The sequence below is a fragment of the Ostrea edulis genome, chromosome 4, assembly GCF_947568905.1.
Source record: "Ostrea edulis chromosome 4, xbOstEdul1.1, whole genome shotgun sequence".
Taxonomy (NCBI): domain Eukaryota; kingdom Metazoa; phylum Mollusca; class Bivalvia; order Ostreida; family Ostreidae; genus Ostrea; species Ostrea edulis.
In genome coordinates, this window is record NC_079167.1 from 63,547,861 (window position 1) to 63,575,230 (window position 27,370).

At 33.7% G+C, this 27,370-nt stretch overlaps 3 protein-coding genes across 6 annotated transcripts in view; 1 reads left to right on the plus strand and 2 right to left on the minus strand.

Annotated features, from left to right (window-relative positions):
* The window catches only part of LOC125651404 (uncharacterized), a 90,986-nt gene that overhangs the window by 44,909 nt on the left and 18,707 nt on the right, over positions 1–27,370 (minus strand). The gene's annotated exons all lie outside the window — the stretch shown is intronic.
* Positions 624–12,771, minus strand: LOC125669234 (26S proteasome non-ATPase regulatory subunit 12-like). The gene is made up of 11 exons (XM_048903675.2): positions 12,477–12,771; positions 9,877–9,936; positions 9,084–9,212; positions 8,644–8,751; positions 8,263–8,367; positions 7,263–7,412; positions 6,629–6,763; positions 5,548–5,660; positions 4,978–5,155; positions 1,236–1,313; positions 624–987 (listed from the first exon to the last, which is right to left on the minus strand). The coding sequence occupies exons 1-11, from the start codon at positions 12,570–12,572 to the stop codon at positions 778–780; spliced, it is 1,362 nt and encodes a 453-aa protein (XP_048759632.1). The 5' UTR covers positions 12,573–12,771; the 3' UTR covers positions 624–777.
* LOC125669235 (cytoplasmic phosphatidylinositol transfer protein 1-like) overlaps positions 12,814–27,370 on the plus strand; it is a 33,126-nt gene continuing 18,569 nt past the window's right edge. Inside the window, exons 1-4 of the mRNA XM_048903676.2 lie at positions 12,814–13,032; positions 17,101–17,249; positions 22,219–22,307; positions 27,017–27,024. Coding sequence (XP_048759633.1) covers positions 12,985–13,032; positions 17,101–17,249; positions 22,219–22,307; positions 27,017–27,024 — 294 coding nt within the window. The 5' untranslated portion in view covers positions 12,814–12,984. The remainder of the gene's footprint in view (positions 13,033–17,100; positions 17,250–22,218; positions 22,308–27,016; positions 27,025–27,370) is intronic.

A 27,370-nucleotide genomic window follows, 5' to 3' on the forward strand; every position in this document is an offset into this window, starting at 1 on the left:
AAAACACTTTACCCCTCAGACTTCATAGGCTGATACACATCAACATATGTGTGATCCTTATGGCTCGACAGATCAGTATATCTATGGTCAATGTCACAATCAAAATACACTGGTTTTCTGTGTGTAATGAATCTTGTGCAACAAATAACCAGAGAATGCTTTATCATGTAGGTTTTGTGTGTAATGCAAATAACTAGAGAATGCTTTATCCCATAGATTTCATAGGATGATTCACATCAACGTGCACATGAAAAATGTTTTACCTACAGGAAATGAACAAGCTTTGATCATAAAAGTTTACTTTTGCTATCAGGTGTAGGGAGATTTTTTCAAACTGATTAAAATCAGATCCTTTGATCTGCTCACATAGATCATTACACAAGGAGTGATCTTTGCGAGTGGATCAAAGGATCTGATTTTAATCAATGGTTTTTTTTTTAAATTTTTCTTTTTACCGTAAACAGGGAAACCATGTGGCATTTCCAACCTACAAGCCATTCCTTGTCTTGTATTCTACAACATTGTATCAAATCTAACCAGGATGTAATTCCGCGTGAGCAGGAATCCATTCTGAAATTCAAATTCATTGATTCATACTTGGACAAAAATATGACAACCGAAAGTATGATATCAATTTTAATTTCAAATCATGAGAAATGTACGAAGGCATATAAAGGAAATATCCTTATATATATATATATCACAACACAGCCATCCTCTGATAAACTGCATATATAAAAAAAAAGGAAGTATTTACATGTACAAAGAAATTTAGCACTAGTGTAGTTTATGAACCATTTCCTCTTTTGTGATCAAGTGATTTGTTTTGTTGACAAGTTGCATTAGAGTGTTAATGTTAAATGACCAGTCATTAAGAATATCACTGGGGTCCTTGTGCTGACTGAAATGCACTATTCCCTCCAGACGATCTATCTTGGCCTGTACTGTCTTGTTTACCACCAGAGTGGAAAGAAATTCCTCAGTTTCCTGTTAAATATACAGTGTCAATGTGTAGCGTAAATCCTGCATGTTATTGTATAAACAAATGAAAATTGTCTAAGACTACATACCATTCACAGAGTAATGTAAAATTAAAAGTAGTAATAAAGCCCAACATACGGGTTAGCAACACATTTGAATCATCATGTTGATGCATTTGTTCAACTAATGTTATAGTGAAGTATCCTGTTCAACAAATCAAATCTCAATAAATAAATAGGTGTGAAAAAACTTACCGAGTCTGCCAGATCTAAAAGTTCTGCCATTCTCTTGGTCCTTATTCTTGTGTAGTACTTGGCCATCACTCGTATATTCTGAAGTTTATATAATCATATATCAGGATTAATTGCAGCAGTTAACAATATACATTTGTACAGCAGTACTGCTTCGTTGTGTACTTGATGGAACACTTTCAGAATTTTATTCTTAACAAGAGGCCCAGGGGCCTTATAGGTCACCTGAGTATCATGTAACAACCTTCCAATGTTTGAATTAGGTTTGTGTTTAAATATAAGAATTTTACTTTTGGATGGAAGAAACATTGAATAGCTATGTGGTCAGCCCCGCCTTTGCACCAGAACCCCTGACCCAGGGGCCATAAATTTCAGTTTTGAAAGAAGCATCCTTGATTGTCATTATCATACTATTAGTTTGTTTACTTAATACCCAGCAGCAGAGGAAAAGATTTTCAAAGAAATAAAATGCATTTTCACTATATGATCAATAGGGCCCCACCCTAATACCAGAACCGCTGACCCAGGGGCCATGAATTTCACAATTTTGAAAGAGGCATCCTTGCTCATCATAACCATGCTATTGGTTTGTCTACTTAATACCCAAGGACAAAGAAGAAGATTTTCAAAGAAATAATGCATTTTCACTATATGACTTATAGAGCCCCACCCTAGCACCAGAACCCCTGATCCAGGGGCCATGAATTTCACAATTTTTAACAAGAGGTACTGTGAGCAATGCTCACTAAGAATACCCCCCGCTTACCCCAATCTCCCAAAGGGTGTTGGTAATAGGTATAAACTACCTCTTTTCTGAGTGTTGCTACTTCGATGTCCAGTGCGCATGACCTTTGACCTTTTGACCCCAAAATCGATAGGGAACATCTTCATCCCATGGGTAGTCCATATGTATGATATGGTGACTGTAGGTGGAAAGGATAACGCTTTAGAGCCCGGAAACCATATTGCTACTTCAATGTCCAGTGCGCGTGACCTTTGACCTTTTGACCCCAAAATCCATAGGGATCATCTTCATCCCATGGGTAGTCCATATATATGATATGGTGACTGTAGGTGGAAAGGATAACGCTTTAGAGCCCGGAAACCATATTGCTACTTCAATGTCCAGTGCGCTTGACCTTTGGACCCCAAAATCCATAGGGAACATCTTCATCCCATGGGTAGTCCATATGTATGATATGGTGACTAGGTGGAAAGGATAACACTTTAGAGCCCGGAAACCATATTGCTACTTCGATGTCCAGTGTGCTTGACCTTTGACCCCAAAATCGATAGGGAACATCTTCATCCCATGGGTAGTCCATATATATGATATGGTGACGGTAGGTGGAAAGGATAATGCTTTAGAGCCCGGAAACCATTGCGTCTACAGACGGACGGACGGACAAACCGATTCTAGTATACCCCCCCACAACTTGTTGCGGGGGGTATAAAGAGGCATCCTTGCTCATCATTACCATGCTATTAGTTTGTCTACTTAATACCCAGAGACAGAGAAGAAGATTTTCAAAGAATTTCTACATTTTCACTATATGACCAATAAAGCCCCACCCTAACACAAGAACCCTAGCTGCAATAATGTAGCCCTCTCTGATTTTTTTTTTTAATTTTTTTATTTATTTTTTTTTTTTAGGAGAGGGCTACAACTCCTTAGGATCTCCGTAATGGTGCAAATGCGGGAGTGATTCACTCCCGCAACATTTGCGCTCATTCTAAACATTTCCTGACTTTCTTTACGTAAATAAAATGATATCCTATGTTTCTTAGTCAATATATAAATTTACAACCTGCAACTTAAGATTTGTGAGGTTCTATTCTACCGTTTTCAACAATTTCGATAAATTCCAATTTCTCGATTCATATTTGTGAGCCATGTTTGATGTAATGAAGTATAAACTTCCGATTGTCAAGTCATTTGCATATGCCATATAAGGTAGTATTTACATCAATGGAAAAGTATGGAGGCGAAAGCTATTTCGTCGGTATTGAAAAGGTTTGAATTTAATATCAAGTTAAAAACCGAACAGCAGAGTGTAAATTCTTTCTGCAACAATATGATTTTCCTTTCTTTGTTGAAGTGGCTCGAGTAACTACATTTTCGCGCTGATTGTCAATGCTTAGGTTTTTCATTAGATCCACCTACGAGATCTCGCGATAACAAGCATGGCGGAGCAGACGAAGAATTTTGCATGCTGTACATTGTATTTAATGAAAAACACCTTTATTAGACATGCCCGAGCACAAAGTTGGTACTCCTTTTGGTGTATACAACATTTGGGACTAATACACAGAGTTTATTATCGGTTATTCATAAAATTATTTTGCACCATTACGGAGATCCTATGGAATTGTAGCCCTATCCCGAAAACGTCAGAATTTTAAAAAAATTGGATAGGACTACATTATTGCAGCTACAAGAACCCCTGCCCCAGGGGCCATGAATTTCACAATTTTGGTAGAGGGCTCAACGCTCATTATAATTATGCCCACAGTTTGGCTTCTTGATGTCCAGGAGTAAAGAAGATTTTTTAAAATTACACTCATTTTGATAGTTTTTGCCCCACCCCTCAGGCCCCAGGGGGGCAGGGACCACGAATTTCACAATTTTTGTTCCCCTCCACCCACAGATGCTATATGCCAAAATTGGTTGAAATTGGTTCAGGGGTTTCAGAGAAGAAGCTGAAAATGTTCAAATGTTAACGCACGACGACGGACAAAAACAGATAGCAATAGGTCACCTGAATGAATTCAGGTGACCTAAAAATGTAATGTTTTAGCAAATTGATACTTAATAGGCCAATTTAAAAATGATTTTTTGAAACATATGCAAATTTGTAAGCACTTTGTTAATATCAGCATAATAGACATTTAAAAAAAAATTAAAATAAGTACTTATAAATGCTTATATATACATTATGGAGTATATATGTGATAACAACCTTTCTGGGCCCCTGAAAACTCACAAATTTTAAAGCTTAAAGAAATAATTAATTTATTTTATTTCATAAAAAAAGATCCTGTCAAAATCAGTTTATCAAAATTTGTCTCCAATATTTACAGCCAGACACGGCAATCTAAAACCCAAATGCTCATAATGTTTGTGAATTTTTTCCCCCATAAAACATAAGAGCACAGCTTTGGACAAATCAATTCTTCTAAACATCTGTATACAGGAAAAATAAATCTTGTAAATACATAGTTTGTCCCAGCCAACACTTGATGGTTTCTAGAAGAAATACTACTGGTACATGAAAAATACCGGTAGCCATTTTAAGTCAAAATATCAAAAATAAAACGCTATTTTTCATTGTTATAATTCCGATTCTACAACATTTTGATCCAATTCAGAATAAATATTAGAGTTGCATCAGATTTTTTAACTTAATTGAAACAAAAGCATGACTGTTGATTGAAATTGGCATTGTGATAGCAATGTTATTGCTTAATGCAGCATTGTGATGTCAATATCGTGTTTACTTGGGATATACATTGTATTATATATGTAAGATTTGTTAAAAGCTACATGTGTATTATGGGAATTTTAGGTTAAACATTTTGAATATAGCAATATCATGTTAATAAAAAATGTAAATGTTTACATTTTAGCTAAATCATCTTGGAATGTAAATATTCATATTTTCACCCAATTTTATTTGTAAAACCATAACTTCAATGGCAGACATGCATTTTTTGATGAATCTTAAAAACTGTTTGAGCCACTTACATGTTCCACTACCCTGTTTTTGAGATCTGTCCATCTCTTAGCCCCTCCCTCCAACTTGGTATTGAACACATGAGTAGCAGGACTGGAAGCAGATCCGAACTTCAGCTCACTCTCGTATGTGGTACACAACTGTTTCCAGTTAATCAGTTCTGATGTTGTGAAGCATTTCAAAAGTTCTCTGAAAAATTAGTTCATTGTTTATTAAAAAAAAAATCCAGATTTTGTTGAAAATTGAAAATTGCAAAACTGTATGCAAAAATCTACAAAAAAAAAGTAAATGAGCCTTAGTGATCACTTAGTTAATATCAAAGAAATGGAAAATATTCAAATGTTAAAGCATGATGGACAAAAACAGATTGCAATAAGTCACTTGAGTGACAAAACATAACAAATAAAATATTCATAGTTGGTAAGTATGACATATTAGAGGAAACAAAATTGACAATGGACAACAAGAACTGTTTAAAAAATGGTGAAAGATAGCAAGTACAATGTACATCAACTTTCATTTAGAGCATTCATGTAGCAACTCTATGCTTACTTGTATACAGGGATTTCTTCTATGCTTACTTGTATACAGGGATTTCTTCTAGGTTTTTATCCTCCTTTACTCGATGGATCAAATCAGATTGTTCATTGTCATAAGGGGCCAGAATCAGATACAATACCACATATCGCAGTGCCTGTACAATAACAAAATTAATAAATACATGTAATGTTTATTTCAGAGACATCTGCACTAAATTTCCCCCCAGTCCAGTATGAGTGCAATTATTCAAAGAGCAAATCCTTGATTTGGTATACAGATAAATGAATTATTCCATCTTCTACCAAGGTGGATTGATACATCAAAATTTTAATTAATGGCTCATTTTTGCATCTCGTATAGAGTATAATATCACCATCAAAAGAGTAATAATAACTTCCAATATTTTTATATGATCTTTTTTCTCAGAATAATAGAGTCCAAATTTTATTCTATTTGATGCATATGAATACCCAATAAAACATGTCTACATATTTGGATAGATTTTCTAATCTTTAAAATAAAATAGAAAAAAGAATATCTATGAAAATAAAAAAATGTTTTCATTCTATTACATTTTTTTTGGTCTCTTATCTGGAAACAAAACACTTTAAATTTATTTTCTTTAAAAAACCACACACAAAAATTCATTAAAAATGATTGAGAGTGTTTAACTCTTTCGATGATGAAATCAAATTCGATGATGGAATCAAATTTAAGGAGGGTTCCATTAAAAAAGATTTTGGAGTAGCAATCTACCAAAGTTGTAAATAATTTTGAAAATTGACGTTAAACTTTGAAACTGTATGAACATAGAGCTTGAAAAGGTTAAATTCTTTAATATGAGCATCACTGGATGCTCAAATGCTGTGAAATTATTTTCTTAAAAAAAAGTTTCATTGATATATAGAAAGTCTAACTGGGTTTTTTTTTCTGAACAAAAACTGTATACACCACTTGATTTTATGGTCTACCACATCCCCCAAAACAGCAGAAACTGGTATTCAGGAAAAAGTAGTCACACCACAATACAAGTACACAAAACTATGCTGAACTTTATTACCTTGATATGAAAAGTTCACAGCCTGTTTTCATTCCCTTCAAAATACATTTAAAAAAATTCACCTCTCTCATTTTGTCTTTATCATCTTTGATTTCTGGAGTTTCATACACCGCTCTGTAGTGTTTACAAATAGCCAGATAGGAGCCTTCATGTTCATCCAATTCTATCATTAACTGGTAGTACTTCAACTTCAGTTCCTACATAACAAATGCAAACTGTATTCAGAGGACAGAACTTAACGTACACCCGTGTTTAAAATGTGAAGCTTTTGAATGAATTTTAACAAAGATATACATGTACTGTAAAAAATCACCTTTAGAATTTTACTTTGTGAATTTGTGAGATTGTGTTGACATGAAAAATGAGGTTGAATAATTTTGTATATACATGTATACCTGTATATGAACATATATTGATCACATACAAAAATAATCTCTAGACGAAAAATTCAAAGCAAGATCAAGTGGAATTGAATTATTGTGAAAATAAGTGATTTACACTACAACTACCAGTAATTTTAAAATACAAAGTGTCTACACATAAGTCAGTTTTACTAAATGCCATGACATTTTTTGGCAACGAAAGGATGCAAACATGAAAATAAAAATAGAAAGATCATAAAAACATACATATAATGTCTTTCTCTGAAATTGGACACAAGTTAATGCACTTTTGTTAGATCTTAGATCTACTCACTGTGGTGGTTTTCTCTTCAAAGAATTTGGTGTTAATTTTCTTGCTGATAATCTGAGTTCTGATATAATCCTTCTTTGCCAGGCAGAGCCTCATCTGCTCTAAAATGAACTCAATCTTCTCCTTCCTTTCCATTGATCCAAATGTTTCCACCTGCAAAAATGAATGAAATATGACAAGAAATAAATGTAGATACTCGATGAAAGAACTTGATATGGGAAGGGCTTGAAGGGATCCCACTGAAAATGTTTTCAAGTAAGGTTTACTTCATTTTAAAGAATGTAGGGCAACTTAAACCACAAACAAGATGTGCTTGTGAAACATGAAAATGACATTTCTGAATCATATAGCACTGACATTGATCTTTTAGTTCACCGGGTATAAAATTTCTTATCACATATACTAGTTAGCCATTTAAAAATTAAGACCAAGAATTCAAGTTTCAAACAAAATGCATTTCTGAAATATCATGCCCCAAACCACGGAATATTCACTTGTGGCAAATCTGATCTTGACCTTGAATGATCGTGATCTTTGGCAGTCACACATGACTTTCAGTTCAACAATAACATCATATTGTCTTGCTTACCGTATGTGTGAGATGAATAAAAATCTTATCAAACTTCATCTGAAGATTTTTAGTAATTCACTTCTTTATTGCATGACTTTCGAATTATTTCCCTTATCTGGGATTATCCCTTTAATTCTAGAATACGTTAAAATTCTTGGTCAATGGATACTTCCAGCAAAATCAATAAATTTGTCCTATTAAAGGGTTTTCAAGCTATAGCTCACATTCCAAAGTCTATTTACACCTCACACAATCCCATAGGTATAATACACAATAAGATTATTGAGTCTTGGACTCAGGTGAACTAAAATTTCTACTGTCAGACATCCCAATGTGCCCCTAAACTTTGTTTGCACATAATTCAGCTCTTAGTGAACATAACTTCTAGAATACACTGTAGCTGTTTTTACTGTAAATCCTATTTCATTGTACCTGTAGTTCCTGTAAAACTGTGGCTGCTTCTGATATTTTTCCAGCATCTTCTTTGATTTTGGCTAAGGTTCTTGTCAGTCGAGCTCTTTCTATCTCTACATATATCTAGAAACACAGGAAACAAACTTTCTTTCTGTCAATTCAAATAACTTTTCTACATCAAAGTGGTATAGCATTAACAAATCCTGTACATGTAAATTTGCCCTAAACTGGATAGAAAAAGAAATTCATAATTAAAGTATGAACAGTATACTCTTTCTTATTGCAGTCCACACGATATCAATTACTTTCAGGATAACAGCAAGAATCAACTCTGAGTATATCTTCTTTGTTTTTTGATTAGTTTTACTACAGTATCACAATAACAGTATCCATGTGTACCTTTCCTGCTGTGACAGTTCGCAAGGTATCAATTAGTTTTAGTTTTATGTCAAGGTTTGGAGTCTTGTCCACGTAGGTGCAGGCTTCTTGAATCATCTTTGTTACAGACTGAAACAAAAGAGCAAAGTAGAACTTATAATGGCCCCTTGTGGCCCCTACTTTCTACTTAAATTTCAAAATAGATTTAAAACAGAAACCTAATTAACTGTTTCAAATTGATACCTTATAAGAAAATATAATCATGATCATGAATGTAAGTGACTAAAGTCACCTCACAAGTTTAATGGTTTCAGAAGAATCAAGATTAGATAAGTTTTACTGTATAATTGATAGACAAACTATTAGTATTTGATAAAAAAAAATTTTTTTTTTAAATTCTAGGCATGGTTTACACCGTTAAATATTAGACAGTTTGGCTTTAGTATTCTAAACCTTTTTACCTGTTTGATCTGCCCCCTTTTCTTGGTAAACAATACAATATTGTCATTCAAGGCATCCCAACTCTTAGCTTCAAAGCACATCTTTACCACAGCAACTAGAATACGACTTGTGGAATGTGTATCAGAGGCCTGCAGTAAAAATGGAAGAGGAACCATATGGGATAGTTCCATAAATCAGACAACATACTCTCTTTATAGCTTACGACATACGTCTTATCACATCAGTTACAATAAGTATACATAAATACCTAAAAATGGTATTGTATAAAGGTGGTGTAAAAATTCAAGAATAACTTTTAAACGAGGTTTTCTCTCACATTAAGTGCAAGACATAAATATTTCCCTAAATTACAAAGTTCGTGTACATTATGAACACTTATTAATTGTACAAATTTGAAAAGAGATGGTTTTTGCCAATAATACATTTTAATATATCTTTGATGAAATTCCTTGTAATGAAGATTGCATTTTAATCCATAAAGCACAATTACACTCACTTACTTTAATGAGATGAATTGCATTTGTGAGAACTGTGCCTCTTTTGCATAGCAATTTTTTTTACTTAACCAAATGGAAATTAAAAAAATCATCAATTCTACCCATGCAAGGATTGTACAAATACAAAGTTTTAAGAAGTTATTGATCATCAAGTTATCTGCAAATGGACAGACAGATCAATTTAAATTGCATGTCAGTGAATTACCATAAAATGGATTAAAAAACATATTTCAAAATATAAGAGAATTGTGTGCATTACATGCACTTGTAATGTAGTTGATCAAAAACTGCTCACCGTTCTTGTCTGTTTCTCAAGAGACAGTAAAATATCAAGTGCCTCTGTTAACTTTCCTTGCTAGAATGAAATAGTAACATATATCAATGATCTCCACAAATGTTTCAATGTAATGTGCAAAGGTAATGGATTCACCATTGAACTGGTAGATCTAACTATTACAGTCTGGAAAGGTATAACAAGTAAGCAATCTGCCCTAACAAAAGCAACATCTGATCAAATGTTGATGACACTGGAGTGGGAACAAGTGCAGTACAAAACTAGGTGCTGTCAACTCTCTCTATCTTTGAAAAATGTTCACAACTGTCACTTTGCTTTTACTGCACTTGTCCTAGTAATAATCAATAGATAATGATATTATATCAACAGCTTTTGGCATGGCAATTGAATTGTGGTCACAGAAGTCCGAAATATTTGGTGCTTTCTTGGCTTTTTTATGATTTTGATATTTACTGGCACCCGAAATATCTGATGTTTTCCGGGCTTTTTTATGATTTTGTAGCAGACAGTATAAGACGGAACTTATACTGCCTCACTAGAGAGCTAGCTTTTCTAGTGATGTGGTAAGAGTCTCTCTTGATCACGCAAGTGAAGCAACGGCGAGTGTGATCAGCACTTGGATGGGTGACCACTACACATTACAAATTGGTGGCAGTGTAGTGACTCTAGTGTTTGGCAGGAGGCCTGCTTCAGGTAGAGTCTCTTTGGAGCTCTGGGTACGGACGTAGATTCGTCCAGGGACGACGGTGGTTGTCGACGGGATCGGCGGGTGCCGTTACTGAGCAGGTGCTAAACATTTAGAGAGGACTCGCGCTAAGCTTCGGGATGAAGCTTCCCCGAGTAGGGGAAAGTGTAGCGGACAGTATAAGAGAGAACTTATACTGCCTCACTAGAGAGCTAGCTTTTCTAGTGATGTGGTAGAGTCTCTCTCTTGATCATGCATCAGCACTTGGCTGGGTGACCGCTACACATTACAATTTTGACATTTACTGGCACCCGAAATATCTAACGTTTTCCTGGCTTTTATATGATTTTGATATTTACTGGCACAGTAAATATCAAAATCATAAAAAAGCCAGGAAAACGTCAGATATTTCAGACTATGGTCACAGGTGCAGTGCCAGATTTCCACATTTAATTTGTTGCAGTTCTATACTTTCCTTTACAAATAGCATTAACTGCTAAATAAATATTACAATTTCACAGTAAAATTGTGTCCTTTATAGCGAGCGCTGGCTCGTACTGCGAGCTCTAATGACTAGAGCGCGGGAAATAATCCGAGCTAAATCTCAATCTCTAACAAGAATTTTTTTTTTACGCCAATCCCAGAAGTCCCTCGTACAAAATGGCGGATGGTTCGATTCGTAAAATAATAATAAAAAAAAATCTTTGAAGTATTACAAACCTTTCTTATTTGAAAGGAAAGGATGAAAATCATATTCTCCCCCCTTTCTTTTTCTTTTTAAAATATTGTCTAAAGAAATGTAAACAGTCACGTCACAACTACCAGGCTACGTCACAACACGCTCGTTGCATTTCCCGCTAAACTGGTTCCTACATTGGCGAGAAGAGCAAGACAGTAATCCTACTTATTATGTAGCTAATAAATAGTCTAATATAAAATCTGCGTAAAATCTAGAGAATGTTAGCGTTCAATATCCTGAGAATTTATTGAACGCTAACTTTACATTGCGTAAATTGTATGCGCCCGAAACATTCCGAGTATGAGCGTTCAATATTGATGTTACCGTAACGACGTAAACAAGCCAAAATGGCAGACGACGGTCCTCCGAATTTGACAGAGCCGGTATTTGATATTTACTTAAAGCATTATGTTTTACTGTACATAAATTATGATGTCCCCATTTACAAAATCAGTTTGCTTCATGCATTAATGACGGGTTAAATATTGAACAGTTAAGAAATGCATGCTGTTATTGCACACTGGCAATATTGATGAATTCTCGTCTATTTTGGAGTAGTTTGAGTGAAAATGGATATAACTTAACAACCAAATACTTTAGCTATATAATAAAAGGGTTATTGAACTTATATAGGTGAATATTGGCACTCGTTGGCTGTCAAAATGCACTCGCAAGCTCGTGCATTTTCACAGCCAACTCGTGCCAATATTCACCGATATAAGTTCAATAACCTTATAGTATTGACAGTGAACCAGATCAGTTTTCCTTGTTTTCAATATAAATTTTTTGAAAATGTATTCAGATATGCTGCGCTCGCCCCAACGGTCACCTCGTAATCATATTAGTTGTATAATGCTATACATCGTATTATTTCTCTTTTCTATCTACTACTATATTGTAATAGAACTACACAAATAGAGGAATTTCGGATTGACATTTAATGAAACTTTAATTTGTCCATCATCCTAACAAAAATATCAAGGGTATTTTTTTTGCGATCAACTAGAAACAGCTAGCTTGTAATTCTTTGAAAATGATTAAAATTATGAGACATTGGTATAACCCATCAGTATGACAAAGCTCTTTTTGCACGCGGTATTGAGTTAATGTATTTCAACCACAGGAAGCAAAGAGAACTTTAACAAACCATTTTAAAAGTTGTATTTTTATGTATACCTTAGCAAGCTTTTCACATTTTGGCAGTTTTTCATCCACAGTGGAACTGTAGTCCACTTCCATCTTCTGTTGTTTTTCATCGCCGGTGTCCGCCATGATTATTTTTTTCTTAAAAGTCTCGTTCCAACGAGGAAACTCGAGAAGTACATGTTAAAATCATGGACAGATCATAGTAAGACGAATTCTATTTTTGCAAAGAAATGAAACGATACGGTTTTAAAATATATATGTACTAAGATATCACAATGATCATAAATGTACTTCCATAAATAAATTTTTTTTTCGTTAAGTACCGGAAATATTTTACCCTACCAAATTTTACTTGAATATTATTTTCTACAATCCGATGTATTCCGAGTAAATAGTAGCAGAAGCTAGGTCGACCCTTGTACACAGTACAGCTGTAAATAAGTTCTTTAGGGCACATTGATTTTATTATGACACTAGTGCAAATGGATTTAAGGAGACACTATCAATTTATTTCATAACGTCAAGACGACAGCATACCATGTTGCTCAAAGAGTACAGAATATGTATGCCTATGACAGTTGCAGAGGTAAAACTAAACAGCATGCTTGCATTATGCATTATATATTCTTATAGGTCATCGATACAGTTTATCAGAAATGCGATTATCTAATATCATGACAGTTTGGTAAATACGAAGGCATTGGATTCTTCAAATTTCACGACTGTTATATCTAGACCTTATTGGGCTTTAAAATTTCTTTTTTTTTAAATTATTGATTTTCTATAGATATACAGTACTGCTTATTCTACCAATATTGTTGGTAAAATGGGTATATCATTAACTGCCAGGTCGGGGATAGCTGAGACATTTTGATTTTTTATTTTATTTGTCAATTGATTTCTAAATCATCATAGATAAATTCTATATGAAATTTTCAGAACATGTTCTCATAAACACATCAATTTGTGTTAACTGTTTGCTGCAGAATCAACCAGAAATATTTCATTATATCCATGTACTAATGAAGATCTAGAGATATTTTAACCATATGGTTTTAATGTTTGTGCAATCATAATTAATGTGAGATAGTGACTCAATTACCATCATCCATGCATTGCAATATTCATCATCGAAATGAATATACATGATATAAGTAGATCTATAGTTCTAAAATTTTTATATCAATTGATAATCTAGATATTTAAGTTTTGACTTTAAAAAATATATAAAGTCATGGATTTTCCACTTTGCCCAGACAGTTTACTATACCACTATCTGTTGTAGCTGCTGCTAGTGCTATGAAGCACATTTTGCATGTAAAACTTATACCAGTGCTTCCCAAGGTCTTCTGGTACTTACTGGACATTTGGTCCAGTAATGTTTGAGATATTACTGGAACAAATCACATTTTACCAGACCGAAATTTTATAGGCAAATTAAGTACCTAATTCAAACGCTTCAAAGACGTCTATAGTTTCACGGTATATTGCTCAATTGTATTATCAACCTCTCGGGAGAATTGAAGATGATTGCAAGTTTTATACACATTTGAGTTACACGTAAACACGTTTTCTGTTTGCAATGACTAAAGAACAGAATAAATTTTAGGACATGCTGCTATAAAAATTGAAAAATTATCTAATCATGTATTTCATTGAAAAAAAATTATTTATTGGACACTTGGTCCGGCCAACAATTGATATCTATCGGACCAAAACAAAAATTACTTGACATTTGCCAATCTCCTCCTAGAGAAAACTCCAACAACTGATTTTTAAAAAAAAAATAACTTCAATCATATTCAATACTACATGTATTTAATGCCTTTGAATGAAATTCACAAGTTTAGCCAGTCTACCCTGGTCAACAAGCTTCCAAATGTTCAAATGTTTTTAATACCAAGTCAGTCAGACAAGTTTTCATCTTTATCAGAAGAATTGGGTGGAAAATTACAATTTTATACAAAAACTTTTTAGTGAAGATTTTATCTATAAAAAAACTCTTAAAAATGTCTATTCTACAAATAGTACAGAACTAGATGACATCTTAGCAAGATTCATTAAAGATGGGGCACATATTATTTTTATAAATCTAATCATTACTTCTAATATTTTACCTGATGATTTGAAAGTGGCAAGAATTAAACCTCTGTATAAAAAGTTAGTTCACTTGATGTTGGAAATCATAGACTGGTCAGTATATTAAGTATTGTTTGAATATTGTTTCTAAGGTTCTAGAGAAGACTAAATTTTTAGATGAAAACTAAATTTTATTTGAGTTCCAGTCTGCATGTTTTAGAGGAAAATTTTCTTCTGAAACTTGTTTAATACACCATGCAATTTCAGGGATTTTTCAAGGATCTGTATAGGGTTGAAATTTGGCCACTTTCCCAATGCTGAAAAATGGGTGGTTTTCCCAAAATAATGTCTAAAATTCCCAACTGATAAAAGATGAAGAACTCATTACTCGGGATGCTTCTCGTATTTACCTATGTTCGAAGCTTTATTACAATTGGTTTTCACAAAATCTGTCAATTTGACCAAAAAAATGTCACTTATTTAACAAATTATATACTATCATCCTAAAGTTAGGTTAGAGGATAGTAAAAACAAGCTTATATTTTGATATTTCAGAACTAAAGATAGATCTTTTAAGTGAGGAATCCATGTGACAATTTAAGTGACCAAAATCAACAAGAGACTGAGTGCGATATATAAGAAATCAAAATTAGAAAATATATCAGACCTGGTTTTGTTGAGTGTGGGATACTGCAAGGCTGTATTTTAGGTCCTTCATTAATTTTTATTTTATTGGTAGATGTCAATGATATGGTTTCCAGCATTGATGATGACTGTAAAGTAATATCTATATATGGAGATCTTAGATAGTGTTATTTTATTCTTTCACGAAACCCCCAAAATTATTTCAGAAAAAATGTTTTGAAGCAAACACTGTGTTCAAATTAGCTTGTAGACAATAAGTTATCTTTACAGTTGGGAAAGACTGAATATATTTTGTTTGGATCCAGAAAAAACTATAGATCTTACAAAACAGATGAAATGTTTAGGAATTTTTATTGATGAATTAATTATAAATTAATGATTGTTGAGTCCATTGTACAAGAGGTAAATTATACCAGACTTCGTTTTTTGTACAAACTTGGATTTTAGATGATAAGTTTAAAATGTCACTGTGTTCAGCACCAATACAATGTCACATAAAGTGGGCTTGTCATGCATTGTATCAGGTTTGACAAAATGTCTAAAAAAGGAAATTACAACGATATATATGTCAATTAAAACAAATTGGTGCATTTTATTTTACAATCTCCTCCAGCTCAGTTCTATTAATTATAATGTGCTCAGTTCACCTAATTTATTAAATGTGGAGGATCAGGTCAAACAAACATGTTTACAACATTTACCATGGCCGATATAATGTACCATCTTACTTTCAAGAGGGAAAACTTTATGTTAAGATCTGATGTAACTGCTCGAAAGATCATATATATTGTATGTGTGTGTTTCTATCATATTTATGCCCCTCTTCTTTTTGCACCTGTCGGTTGGTCGGTAGACCACATCTTGTCCGCTCATTATCTTGAGAACCCTTTGCTTGACAGACATCAAACTTAGTACACTAGTACATGTTCAGGAGAAGGTGACCACTATTGATTTTGAGGTCATATGGTCAAAAGTCAATTGTTAAACTGGACATAGTAATATATTCTCGCCTATATTTTAAGAATTATTTGCTTGATTGACACCAAACTTGGTACACTGGTACAGCATAAGGAGTAGATGACCCCTATTGATTTTTAGGTCAATCTACTCTTGATATAGGAAGATATTGTCTGCTCAGTATTTTGAATTGGTGATACTACTATCAATTAAATGATGCATGTGTATAACCCTTTTCAGTTATGCACCATGGGGGGCATATATGTTTTACAGACACCTCTTGTTATTTTTTTTATACATAATATCAAATGTTGCCATATGTAAATTTAGAACTAAATAGTGCTATAATAGTTGTAAGTAGTACAACTTAAAAATCAGTTGTGCCAAATTTCCCTCCATATATATGTATAATGTATTTTTTTGTTTTTCTTTTTCATTTCTCTGTAAAATTATAATTCATATTTTATTACCAGCTTCATATATATTAGGAACACATTGGAAATATTAAGTCTTCAGGCTTTTATGGGATATCCAGGCATCATATTATTTATTCGATCATCTGTTTTAAATTCATATATATATATATATACAATGCCTTTCAAGCTATATATGTATATGTAATATTGGTAATAAATGTATGATGACATGATGATACCAAATAGATTTATTCAAACATGTTAGTCTTGGCTTTTGCCAGAATGGATGTTTGCCAATAAGTTGTGTATCTTGTCTTTGTCGTAATAGCCTGATAGTTATATATAGATATACAGATATTGAAATACAAATTAGTATTGAAACAACGGTATGGCCATATGGCAGGGGCATTTGTACCATTCCAGTACATATTGATATTTAACAGTTTTAAAGTTTTTCTCAGAAAATTTTAATAATGGTTTTCCATATGAGACTATACTGATTAATATATTTAGTATAAATAAGTATGCAGACATTGAAATTTTTAATTTTCTTTTAGTACCGCATTGGACAGCTGTACATGATTGCAAAACACAGTCATGAACAAAGTGAAAAGGGAGAGGGTGTGGAAGTGATCAAAAATGAAAAGTGCGAGGACCCAGTTCATGGCCAAGGGCAGTTCACAGAAAAACGGGTCCATCTTTCAAGGTATGTAAAACCCATGTCACTGTTAGTTTGCAATTCACTTTAAACATGTGCACTATTCAACCCTCCCCCCCCACACACACACACCATTATTTGTGCCCCCCCCCCCCCCACACTCCTTTCAAAGAAGTGGGATACATTGGTTGTCAGTTGGTGACCAAATGTTGTCCTAATGATAAAGATTCACACAATGTTCTGACAGGATGTTCATGGCTAATGAATGACCTGGTATATTGATTTTCAGGTCAAAGGTCATTTCTACACACGGACTTCAGCTGGAGTTCAGAGGCCATATATATTATTGTAGATTCCTAAATATACTCAAGGAATTCATTATCACGTAATTTCACGAGAGACATCTTTTGTGAAATGAAATTACTCTCTTTTTATTTTCTGTCACTGAACTCTTGATTAACTATATGTAGCAGTCAGCTGGGTTTGATCACCGGTGGCCAGATAGCTCAGTTGGTAGAGCACCTGACTAGAGATTCAAGGAGCCCACGTTCGAATCCCGGTCTGGTCCATTGCATTTTCTCCCTTCCCATTACATTTGTTGTCGTGACCAGCCTCTGGAACTGACAGATGAAAATGCCTGCTAGAATAAAGATCCTGGTTTAATGTCTTCAAGGTGTGAAGACATTTAAAGAGGGAGGAGTGTAGCGGTCAGCCGGGTTCGATAGCCAGTGGCCAGATAGCTCAGTTGGTAGAGCACTTGACTAGAGATTCAGGGAGCCTGGGTTCGAATCCTGGTCTGGTTCATTGCATTTTCTCCTTTCCTGTCACAACTATACGAGTCATTTCGTCATATTAAGTACTCACATCAAATAAGGAATCTACAGTGTGTTCTTCTAAATTCTTATATGTTATGTCTCTTCTATTCATTAGGACCACAGGCAATTGCATCGCTTGGAGTCGAATTTACTATATAGTAAATTCGACCCCCAAGCGATGCAATTGCCTGTGCCTGTGATTAGGACCTAATTAGAAAAAATTGGTATGTTTAACGTCGGATAATGGAGGATTCACCAAGTATGGATTTAGCCCAATTAATCTTGAGTACCAAGAAGGAAGTGCGTATTGTACTGATATGTTGTAAAAAAGGGGAGAAAAAAACATTGAGAGTATGATGAACATGACTTTATGATACACTGATACATCAGAGTTACAACAATACAGTGATGATGTTATATTAATTTTCATAAGATAAGATAAGTTTATTCCAATTTTGGGCCCAGAGGGCATAACAGTAAGACAGTTTATAAAGAAGGAAATTCAAAAAAGAAAGTTTACAACATTAACTACAGGTTACATAGACTGCAAACTGCATGTGGATGCAGCATGTTGGGAAAACAAGTACATACATATATATGAATTGCTAAGCATGTATATACACAAGTAAATGGACAGTATCAGTATTATACCAACATATGAATAATAAACTATAATGATTTTTGCAGTTTTAAAGCATCACTTCTTTTTCTGAAAGTTTGCACTAAATATTCACTCAATATGACAATTACTGGTTTGTCTTCATTAATCATCAACCAAGTAAATTTGTCCTTATTTGTTAGATAGATAAAATTTTTGTTGAGCTTCTATATACCATTAAAAAACATTTTTCTCTCTTCAACATAGAATGGACAATCAGTAAGGAAATGAAATTCATCTTCAATACAATTAAGGTTACATAATTCACATATTCTTTTGTTTCTTTCTAAAGAAATCTTCTGACCAGAATTGGTTTTTGTAAATTCATATCTTCCTCTTACATATATCACTTGTTTCTCCTCACCTAGCTCCTGTATCTTTGAGACTATAGATGCATGCAATTGCATTGTGTATGACAGCAATTGTCTTGGCTAGTGTATGAAATTCAATAATCAATGTAGCTGGAAATTAGTTACTTCAATGTTACTTTTAACAAAATGTATATGCATGTATTGACACCTTTAAAGATATTTATTTAGAAAATTTGAATTTGATTAAAGAAATTTTAAGCCAAAATCCATTGTTAGAATTATTTTTATTACAGAGAATAAAATTCAAAAGATTCTCTTATTAGAAATAACTTGTGTCTCAGCAGCCAGAGTCATTATGAATTCTTCAAGAATATGAAATTATGTATGAAGAGATTGGGAAAATGTACTATTTTTAGGGTATACTCATGAACTTCTTTAGGGGATAAATTCCTAAAACACTTATCTATCCTGTCTTAAAAGTATGTGATGTTTTTGTAAACCTATCAATTTTGTGAAATGATGTATTGCATTAAAAGTTAATAAATTGTACTCAGCCGTGAATGTTGATAGGTTTAACTGGCTTTAAACCTAATAAATGAGTGAGAGAGAAAGAGTGAGAGAGATGGAGAGAGCATTTACGGTTGTATTGATTTATTGCCATTTTTGTTGAATTAGGTCTGAGAGGTGTCAATCATTTAGAAATAAGAAGACTTAATAAAGCTGGGGGTAAAATAGAAGTCAAGGATAAATGTTACTGGTGTGAAACCGTATATTTCATTGTACACACTGTCAGACAGTGACTTCCTGGAAAAAAACCAACAATTTCCTTCTTTTCTGATGTTAAATGTGACTTTGTGTTTACGTACATCAGATTTTACTCTGAGGACAGTACAATATTAATACATGTACTGCATGATATTCTGCTTCCTTGTTTTTTCCCCTCACAAAACACTGATCTATAGTTATTGTTAAACCCTTCTGGAGATTGTCCACGCATTTATATACATACTCAGCTGGAAGAGTTTGAGTGGGAGGAGGGAAGTATAGTGCTGGACTCATGGATGTTCACATGAGTATAACAAGAAGATTGTCAACTTGTACATTTTGTTAGCCTAAATTTGGGAAGATCGTGAAGACTAAGTATATTCACTACTCAGTACTGTTTATAAAATCACTTTAAAAAGGAATATGATAAAAATAAGTGAAATGTGTTGTGATTGACCTATAGTTGACCTCAGATGTTGAGGTCATTGTCATTCAGTATGTACTTTTATGGTGTCCACAGTTTTTGATATATATCAATATCACACGTCAAATGAAGTAGTAGAGAGGTATATATATATATATGTATCACAACTGAATGAAAATGGCTTTACCTAGCTAGACAGGGTATATTACATTGATGATATTATCTAAGCAAAAAAAAAATGTCTCCTGCAGAGGTAATCACATTCTCTAGATAAGATTTATAAAATGAAAAGCTGAAGTGTCATATAGACATGTATAACCTATTTGTTCACCATTTAATTGTTGGTTATATAATATGAATAAAAGGCAAAGTGTTGAATGTGTTTGTTAAGAAAATAATATGTACATAGAATTCTAATTCTATTTATATAAAAATTGATGTTAATCATACATCTTATCCACAGAAAGATGATAGCACGAGTCTTTACATCTTCATTATGTCACGAAGCATGAACGCTGAGGCCTCTAGGGTATTCATTACATGTCAGTGCCTTGGAGGAAGGGTTTCCAATACTGAGATTTATATGTTTCTCTTAATGTTTAAGTTTGCAAAACTTCTATATTGATTGATGAATATTTCTATGAATTCAGAGATATTGAAATTTTGCATCTCTGTACTACAGAATTTAAATCTAAAAAGTGATATATACCTTTCTTTAAAGGATTATAGCATTCAGATACGTACAATTTTAATGTAATGCATGAATTTTTCTTTTCTTCTTCATATTTGATAGTTAGAATTGGAACCAATACATGCCAACCCTGTATATACATAAAATATCAAATAAATATCAAAAGTGCCAGGTAATGTGTGTGTATAAGATATTTACCAATGTAATGCATCCTGACTGAGAAGTTAATGTTATATAACCTTGACTTGTGATACTTGTCCCAATTTTTTGATTGTTGCAATAATGAATATGCTAATCAATGTATCAAAGATTTGAAAACAAATATGTTGTGATTGATTGATTGATTTTATATTGTTTAACGTCCCTATCGAGAATATTTCACTCATATGGAGATGTCACCACTGCCGGTGAAGGGCTGCAAAATTTAGGCCTATGCTCGACGCTTACGGCCTTTGAGCAGGGAGGGATCTTTATTGTGCCACACCTTGTGTGATACGGGTCCTCGGTTTTTGCGGTCTCATCCGAAGGACCGCCCCATTTAGTCACCTCTTACGACAAGCAAGGGGGTACTGAGGACCTATTGTAACCCAGATCCTCACGGGATATTAACATACGCACTGTGACCCTTCTCTCAAGATAACATGGCCAAAGCATTATCCAATTCTTATGATATGTACAATATATATTGAATGGAAAGGTATGTTGTCAAACTATTACTAGTCATCAAACATGGCAGTGTTGGGAGTGCCTAATTTCACATGGTTAAAGATCGATTGCTAGATATTTTGATATGTGAATAAAAAAGGTCAGAAGGTCTCAGAGTTTTTGATAACTATCATTCCAAGGGATATGTCCAACAAAATTTTAGTTGGACCTTTAGAAAGTGATGGTACATTTCATTGTACGTTGGTGAAATCATTAAAATGTCCATGCAGTACGTGTATTAGGTTCTGTAATTTAAAGAAAAACTCTGAAAAGTTTTTAAACAATTGGCACTTTTGGAAATGCTTATCAAGATTGCTTGTAGATTTACTTACCAATGTCTTGTAATATTATTTTATTACTCTTACAATGTGTTTTTCTAGTATATGGTACGTGAACAGTACTTTAAATGATCTACTCTACATGCAATATTGTATGCACACACAATACACACACAACACACACAACACACACACACATACCTCAATGACACATTTTAGTGCAAACTTTCAGAAATGTTGCTGATACACTGCTTCACATTTTCATAATTTGCAGCATTTATATACATGGCATGTGTCAAATTGTTGTATCAGATGAAGAATATGATGTCAATATATACAGAGTATTTTATATTTGTGGTGTATTTTTCAGTCGATTACCAGCATGGATACAGAAGTTGATCCCAAAAATATTCTATGTGACAGAGAAAGCCTGGAATTATTATCCTTTTACTATAACAGGTAATTTTGCTTTCATTCGTAGAATGAATCAATCTGACCACAGTTGAGCTCTGTCCATTTGCAATCAGTTCTATATTGAAAGGGAAGAATCTAACATAATGGTATGCTAATTGGATATTAGATATTTCTTTTGTTGACCAAATTGGGATGTGAACAATACATGTTGCTTGGTTCATGAGCACTCAGATTGCAACTAGGAGCATTATTGTAGAGAAGATACACTCGGACTTAATTTTCTTAAGTAATCAAACAGATTGATTATGTGACCCAGGTCCAGAATGAAATGTTACAGGGCTGACTGAGAGGGGTATAGATGTTATAGGGCTGAGAGGGGTATAAATGTTATAGGGCTGACTGAGAGGGGTATAAATGTTATAGGGCTGACTGAGAGCGGTATATATGTTATAGGGCTGACTGAGAGGGGTATATATGTTTTAGGATTGAGAGGGTATAGATGTTATAGGGCTGACTGAGATGGGGTATATATGTTATAGGACTGAGAGGGGTATAAATATTATAGGTCTGACTGAGAGGGGTATAGATGTTATAGGGATGACTGAGAGGGGTATAGATGTTATAGGACTGAGAGGGGTATAGATATTATAGGGATGACTGAGAGGGGTATAGATGTTATAGGACTGAGAGGGGTATAAATATTATAGGGATGACTGAGAGGGGTATAGATGTTATAGAGCTGACTGAGAGGGGTATAAATATTATAGGTCTGACTGAGAGGGGTATAGATGTTATAGAGCTGACTGAGAGGGGTATAAATATTATAGGGCTGACTGAGAGAAGTATATATGTTATAGGGCTGAGAGGGGTATATATGTTATAGGACTGAGAGGGTATAGATGTTATAGGTCTGACTGAGAGGGTATAGATGTTATAGGGCTGAGAGGGGTATAGATATTATAGGCTGTTATAGGGCTGACATGGGTATAGATGTGATAGGACTGAGAGGGTATAGATGTTATAGGGCTAACTGAGAGGGGTATAGATGTTATAGGATTGACTGAGAGGGGTATAGATGTTATAGGGCTAACTGAGAGGGGTATAGATGTTATAGGATTGACTGAGAGGGGTATAGATGTTATAGGATTGACTGAGAGGGGTATAGATGTTATAGGGCTGAGAGGGGTATAGATGTTACAGGGCTGACTTGTTACAGGAATGACTGAAAAGGGGGATAGATGTTAGAGGTCTGACTGAGAGGACCGAGTGGTATATGTTTTTATTGGTCAGACTAAGAGGAGTGATATATGCTTTTATTGGTCAGACTGAGAGGAATGATATATGTTTTTATTGGTCAGACTGAGAGGAGTGATATATGCTTTTATTGGTCAGACTAAGAGGAGTGATATATGCTTTTATTGGTCAGACTGAGAGGAATGATATATGTTTTTATTGGTCAGACTGAGAGGAGTGATATATGTTTTTATTGGTTGGAGTGAGAAGAGTGATAAATGTTTTTATTGGTTAGATTGAGAGGAGTGATATATGTTTTTATTGGTCGGAGTGAGAGGAGTGATATATGTTTTTATTGGTTAGATTGAGAGGAATGATATATGTTTTTATTGGTCAGATTGAGAAGAGAAATATATGTTTTCATTGGTTAGAGTGAGAGGAATGATATATGTTTCCATTGGTCAGACTAAGAGGAGTGATATATGTTTTCATTGGTCAGACTAAGAGGAGTGATATATGTTTTTATTGGTTAGAGTGAGAGGAGTGATATATGTTTTTATTGGTCAGATTGAGAAGAGAGATATATGTTTTTATTGCTGGGTGTGTTTGAATCCCCTTCTTATTTTCACTTACAGCAAATATTTAGTAATTCATTAAATAACTTGATGTAAAAAAAATGTTGATTGTAATTCAAATACATGTATAGCATTTTTAAATTATTATTTTGCTGCAAGAATTAAATTTAATTTTACACATTTTCTGCAGGTTTGGCCCCCTTGTCCCTTGTGAATTGAAGGTTTTGTACTTGACCCTTATAGAGAGAAGAGGGAGACTAATAGTAGCCCTTAAACCCCATGTCTTTGTATGCACTCCTTATCTTAAAGAAAAGTACAAATAAGCTAGGCCAATACAATTCACAAAGACCATGTTTTAATGCTGAAAAACAAAATATATGATTGATGATGCAAAAAATATTTCATCAATTAAAGTTCATCAACAACATATTTCTCTTAACCAAGTATAATTCAAATGTTTTGATAGTGTGTTGATCAATTAATTTTTCATCTGTTAATTGCACATAAGTTACTGTTATATAAGGTTATACTTTTCCCCATGATTCTAACAAAAATTTCTCTGTTTTAAATGTTATTGACAGTGAAAATTTAAGTAAAAGCCGATTTCTATTTAGAAAAAAGACAAACTTCATAGTTTAACAAGAATTTGTTTGGTTTAAACCTTTTAGCTTTGTAGACAAGATAACGTAATGAAGCTAAACATTCTGTACTTCATGTTAATCCCTCTCTGTAGTGGTTTAATACACAGACAAACCAATGTTTTAACAGAGGGCATCTTCAGCTTACATTAGAATAACTCCTTTTTACACGAATTGACGCAAAGTGGAAGTGATATTTAATTTTTTTCTCTGAGGAGTATGTTGTGCCTTAAGCCTTGTATCAACTACAGATGGCTCCAGTGGGGAACCCATCTTAAACAAAATCTGTGAAAAACGCACTTTGAGAAATGTGATTTTGAATGAAATTGTACTGACAGAACTTTTTCTCTGGTATCTTGAGGTACTTGTGCAGTGCATTACAAATTACCATGCCAAAGATGTCAGATTCTGATGCAAGACCTTCTGAAGCTGAGGGGAAAAACTGTCATTATTTTTGTATACTTTACACATTTTTTCCTGAAGATAATTAGATTCTGTAAACAAGTTGTAATTATTGACATTTATTATTTGAAAACATGTTTCCATGCCTCGGGCCATCAGTTTTCATATATTACATAATAATTTACACAAACTGTAGAGTGTATTGTAAAAGTTACAATGAAAGTTTATTGTGATTAAATTCCTATAAAGTTTACATATAATTATTCCAATTGTATCATTGTACATTTGGTATGGTAATAAATACAGTATATAATTATTCTAGATGTGTTTATACATGTATATAAAAATGTTTTTATTTTCGGTATATCATGCCAAAATAGTAGTCAGGGTTTTGACAAATAACGTATAGAGCATTCACGTGGCAAATGCATAGTCTCGATCCAGATTGAACCCACATTTCTGATTAATGGAATTGTTTCAGCTTATTCTATATAAAAAAAATTTAACAAGGTACATTTATTAATAACTTTGCACCAAACGGAAATTAATATAGGGTATTGAATGTATAGGAAGAAACCTAACAGGAATCATAATAGTATATATTTTTATGCTTTCTGTCAGCTTGTCCCTATATATTCAATGCCCTACTGTTTTTGCATAGTGTATGGTTATTTATAAATGTGCACTATCATTATTTTGTGTGTGTGTGTGTGTGTGTGTGTGTGTGTAACTTTACTTTTTTGTCTACTTCAAACTTTTAACATTAAAAATATCAAAATTATGAAAGATATATAGAAATGTGGTAAGTTGATACAACTTCATTTATTTCTCCAATCTGTCACTGTTTTAAGACTCTCTCCTGTTTTCCTTTTCTTCAGAAAGAACGCCAGCTTTATTGTCTGTCTCACTTTCATTTGATCCATTCCTAGTTAGGGTTAGGGTTAGTGATCCATTCCTAGTTAGGGTTAGGGTTAGTGATCCATTCCTAGGTAGGGTTAGGGTTAGTGATCCATTCCTAGTTAGGGTTAATGTTAGTGATCCATTCCTAGTTAGGGTTAGGGTTAGTGATCCATTCCTAGTTAGGGTTAGGGTTAGTGATCCATTCCTAGTTAGGGTTAGGGTAAGTGATCCATTCCTAGTTAGGGTTAGGGTTAGTGATCCATTCCTAGTTAGGGTTAGGGTTAGTGATCCATTCCTAGTTAGGGTTAGGGTTAGTGATCCATTCCTAGTTAGGGTTAGGGTTAGTGATCCATTCCTAGTTAGGGTTAGGGTTAGTGATCCATTCCTAGTTAGGGTTAGGGTTAGTGATCCATTCCTAGTTAGGGTTAGGGTTAGTGATCCATTCCTAGTTAGGGTTAGGGTTAGTGATCCATTCCTAGTTAGGGTTAGTGATCCATTCCTAGTTAGGGTTAGGGTTAGTGATCCATTCCTAGTTAGGGTTAGGGTTAGTGATCCATTTCTAGTTAGGGTTAGGGCTATTACTTTACTATTTTCCTACATATATTGAAAAATTTACTTTTTTGTGTATTTATTAGAGCTCTTTGAAGTTAATTTGATCCCAAACATTATTCAAATATTGACATAATAAATACTAACATCTACCTCACTGATTTGAACCAGTCTCTATGCAGATTACATAATCCAATGGTAAAAAAATATTGTTACATGTACATTTGTACATTATTTTTATAACAACAATATTATTGACTGTTTTCATTACATACAGCATTTATTTTTATGAAGGGAGGGGGTGCTGTTGCAGAAAAATTGTGTGAGGCAGTTGCCTCATTGGAAGCTAAACCCCTGATACTTTTTAGTTTTAACATGTTTAATATGACAAATGATGCTGAATAGTGTGTAAATATCTTTCTTTTTCTTTTTCATATTTACTCCAATATCCCAACAGAATATACAGTAAGTGTGAAACAAACTTTTATTGAATAATTGATTAAATTATGAATTTGATCATCTTTGAATCATTTGATATTTGTCAGTTCCTGTATGGTTCAGTGGCTTGTGTGGGTTATAGAATGGGCCATTATTGAAATGTCATTACTTGATACATGTATTGTGTCCATGTGTATAAGGCTTTTTTTTAAATATCAGCAATTGATCTCTTTCCACCCATCCACAACAAGGAGCATTGCTAACTGGGTTAAACTTTTATGCACTGGTCCTCACTGAATCTATAAAGTAAATAAAAACTGCAAATGAAGCACTATCTGGCCTGGATTTCATGAAAGAAATTTAATTAAGTCGA

Coding starts and splice junctions, on each gene's coding strand:
- LOC125669234 (XM_048903675.2), bottom strand. CDS start 12,572: ATGGCGGACACCGGCGATGAAAAACAACAGAAGATGGAAGTGGACTAC. Junction 9,937..12,476: donor AATGTGAAAAGCTTGCTAAG/GTATACATAAAA, acceptor ATTTCATTCTAG/CAAGGAAAGTTAACAGAGGC. Junction 1,314..4,977: donor AAAACAGGGTAGTGGAACAT/GTAAGTGGCTCA, acceptor TATAAACTTCAG/AATATACGAGTGATGGCCAA.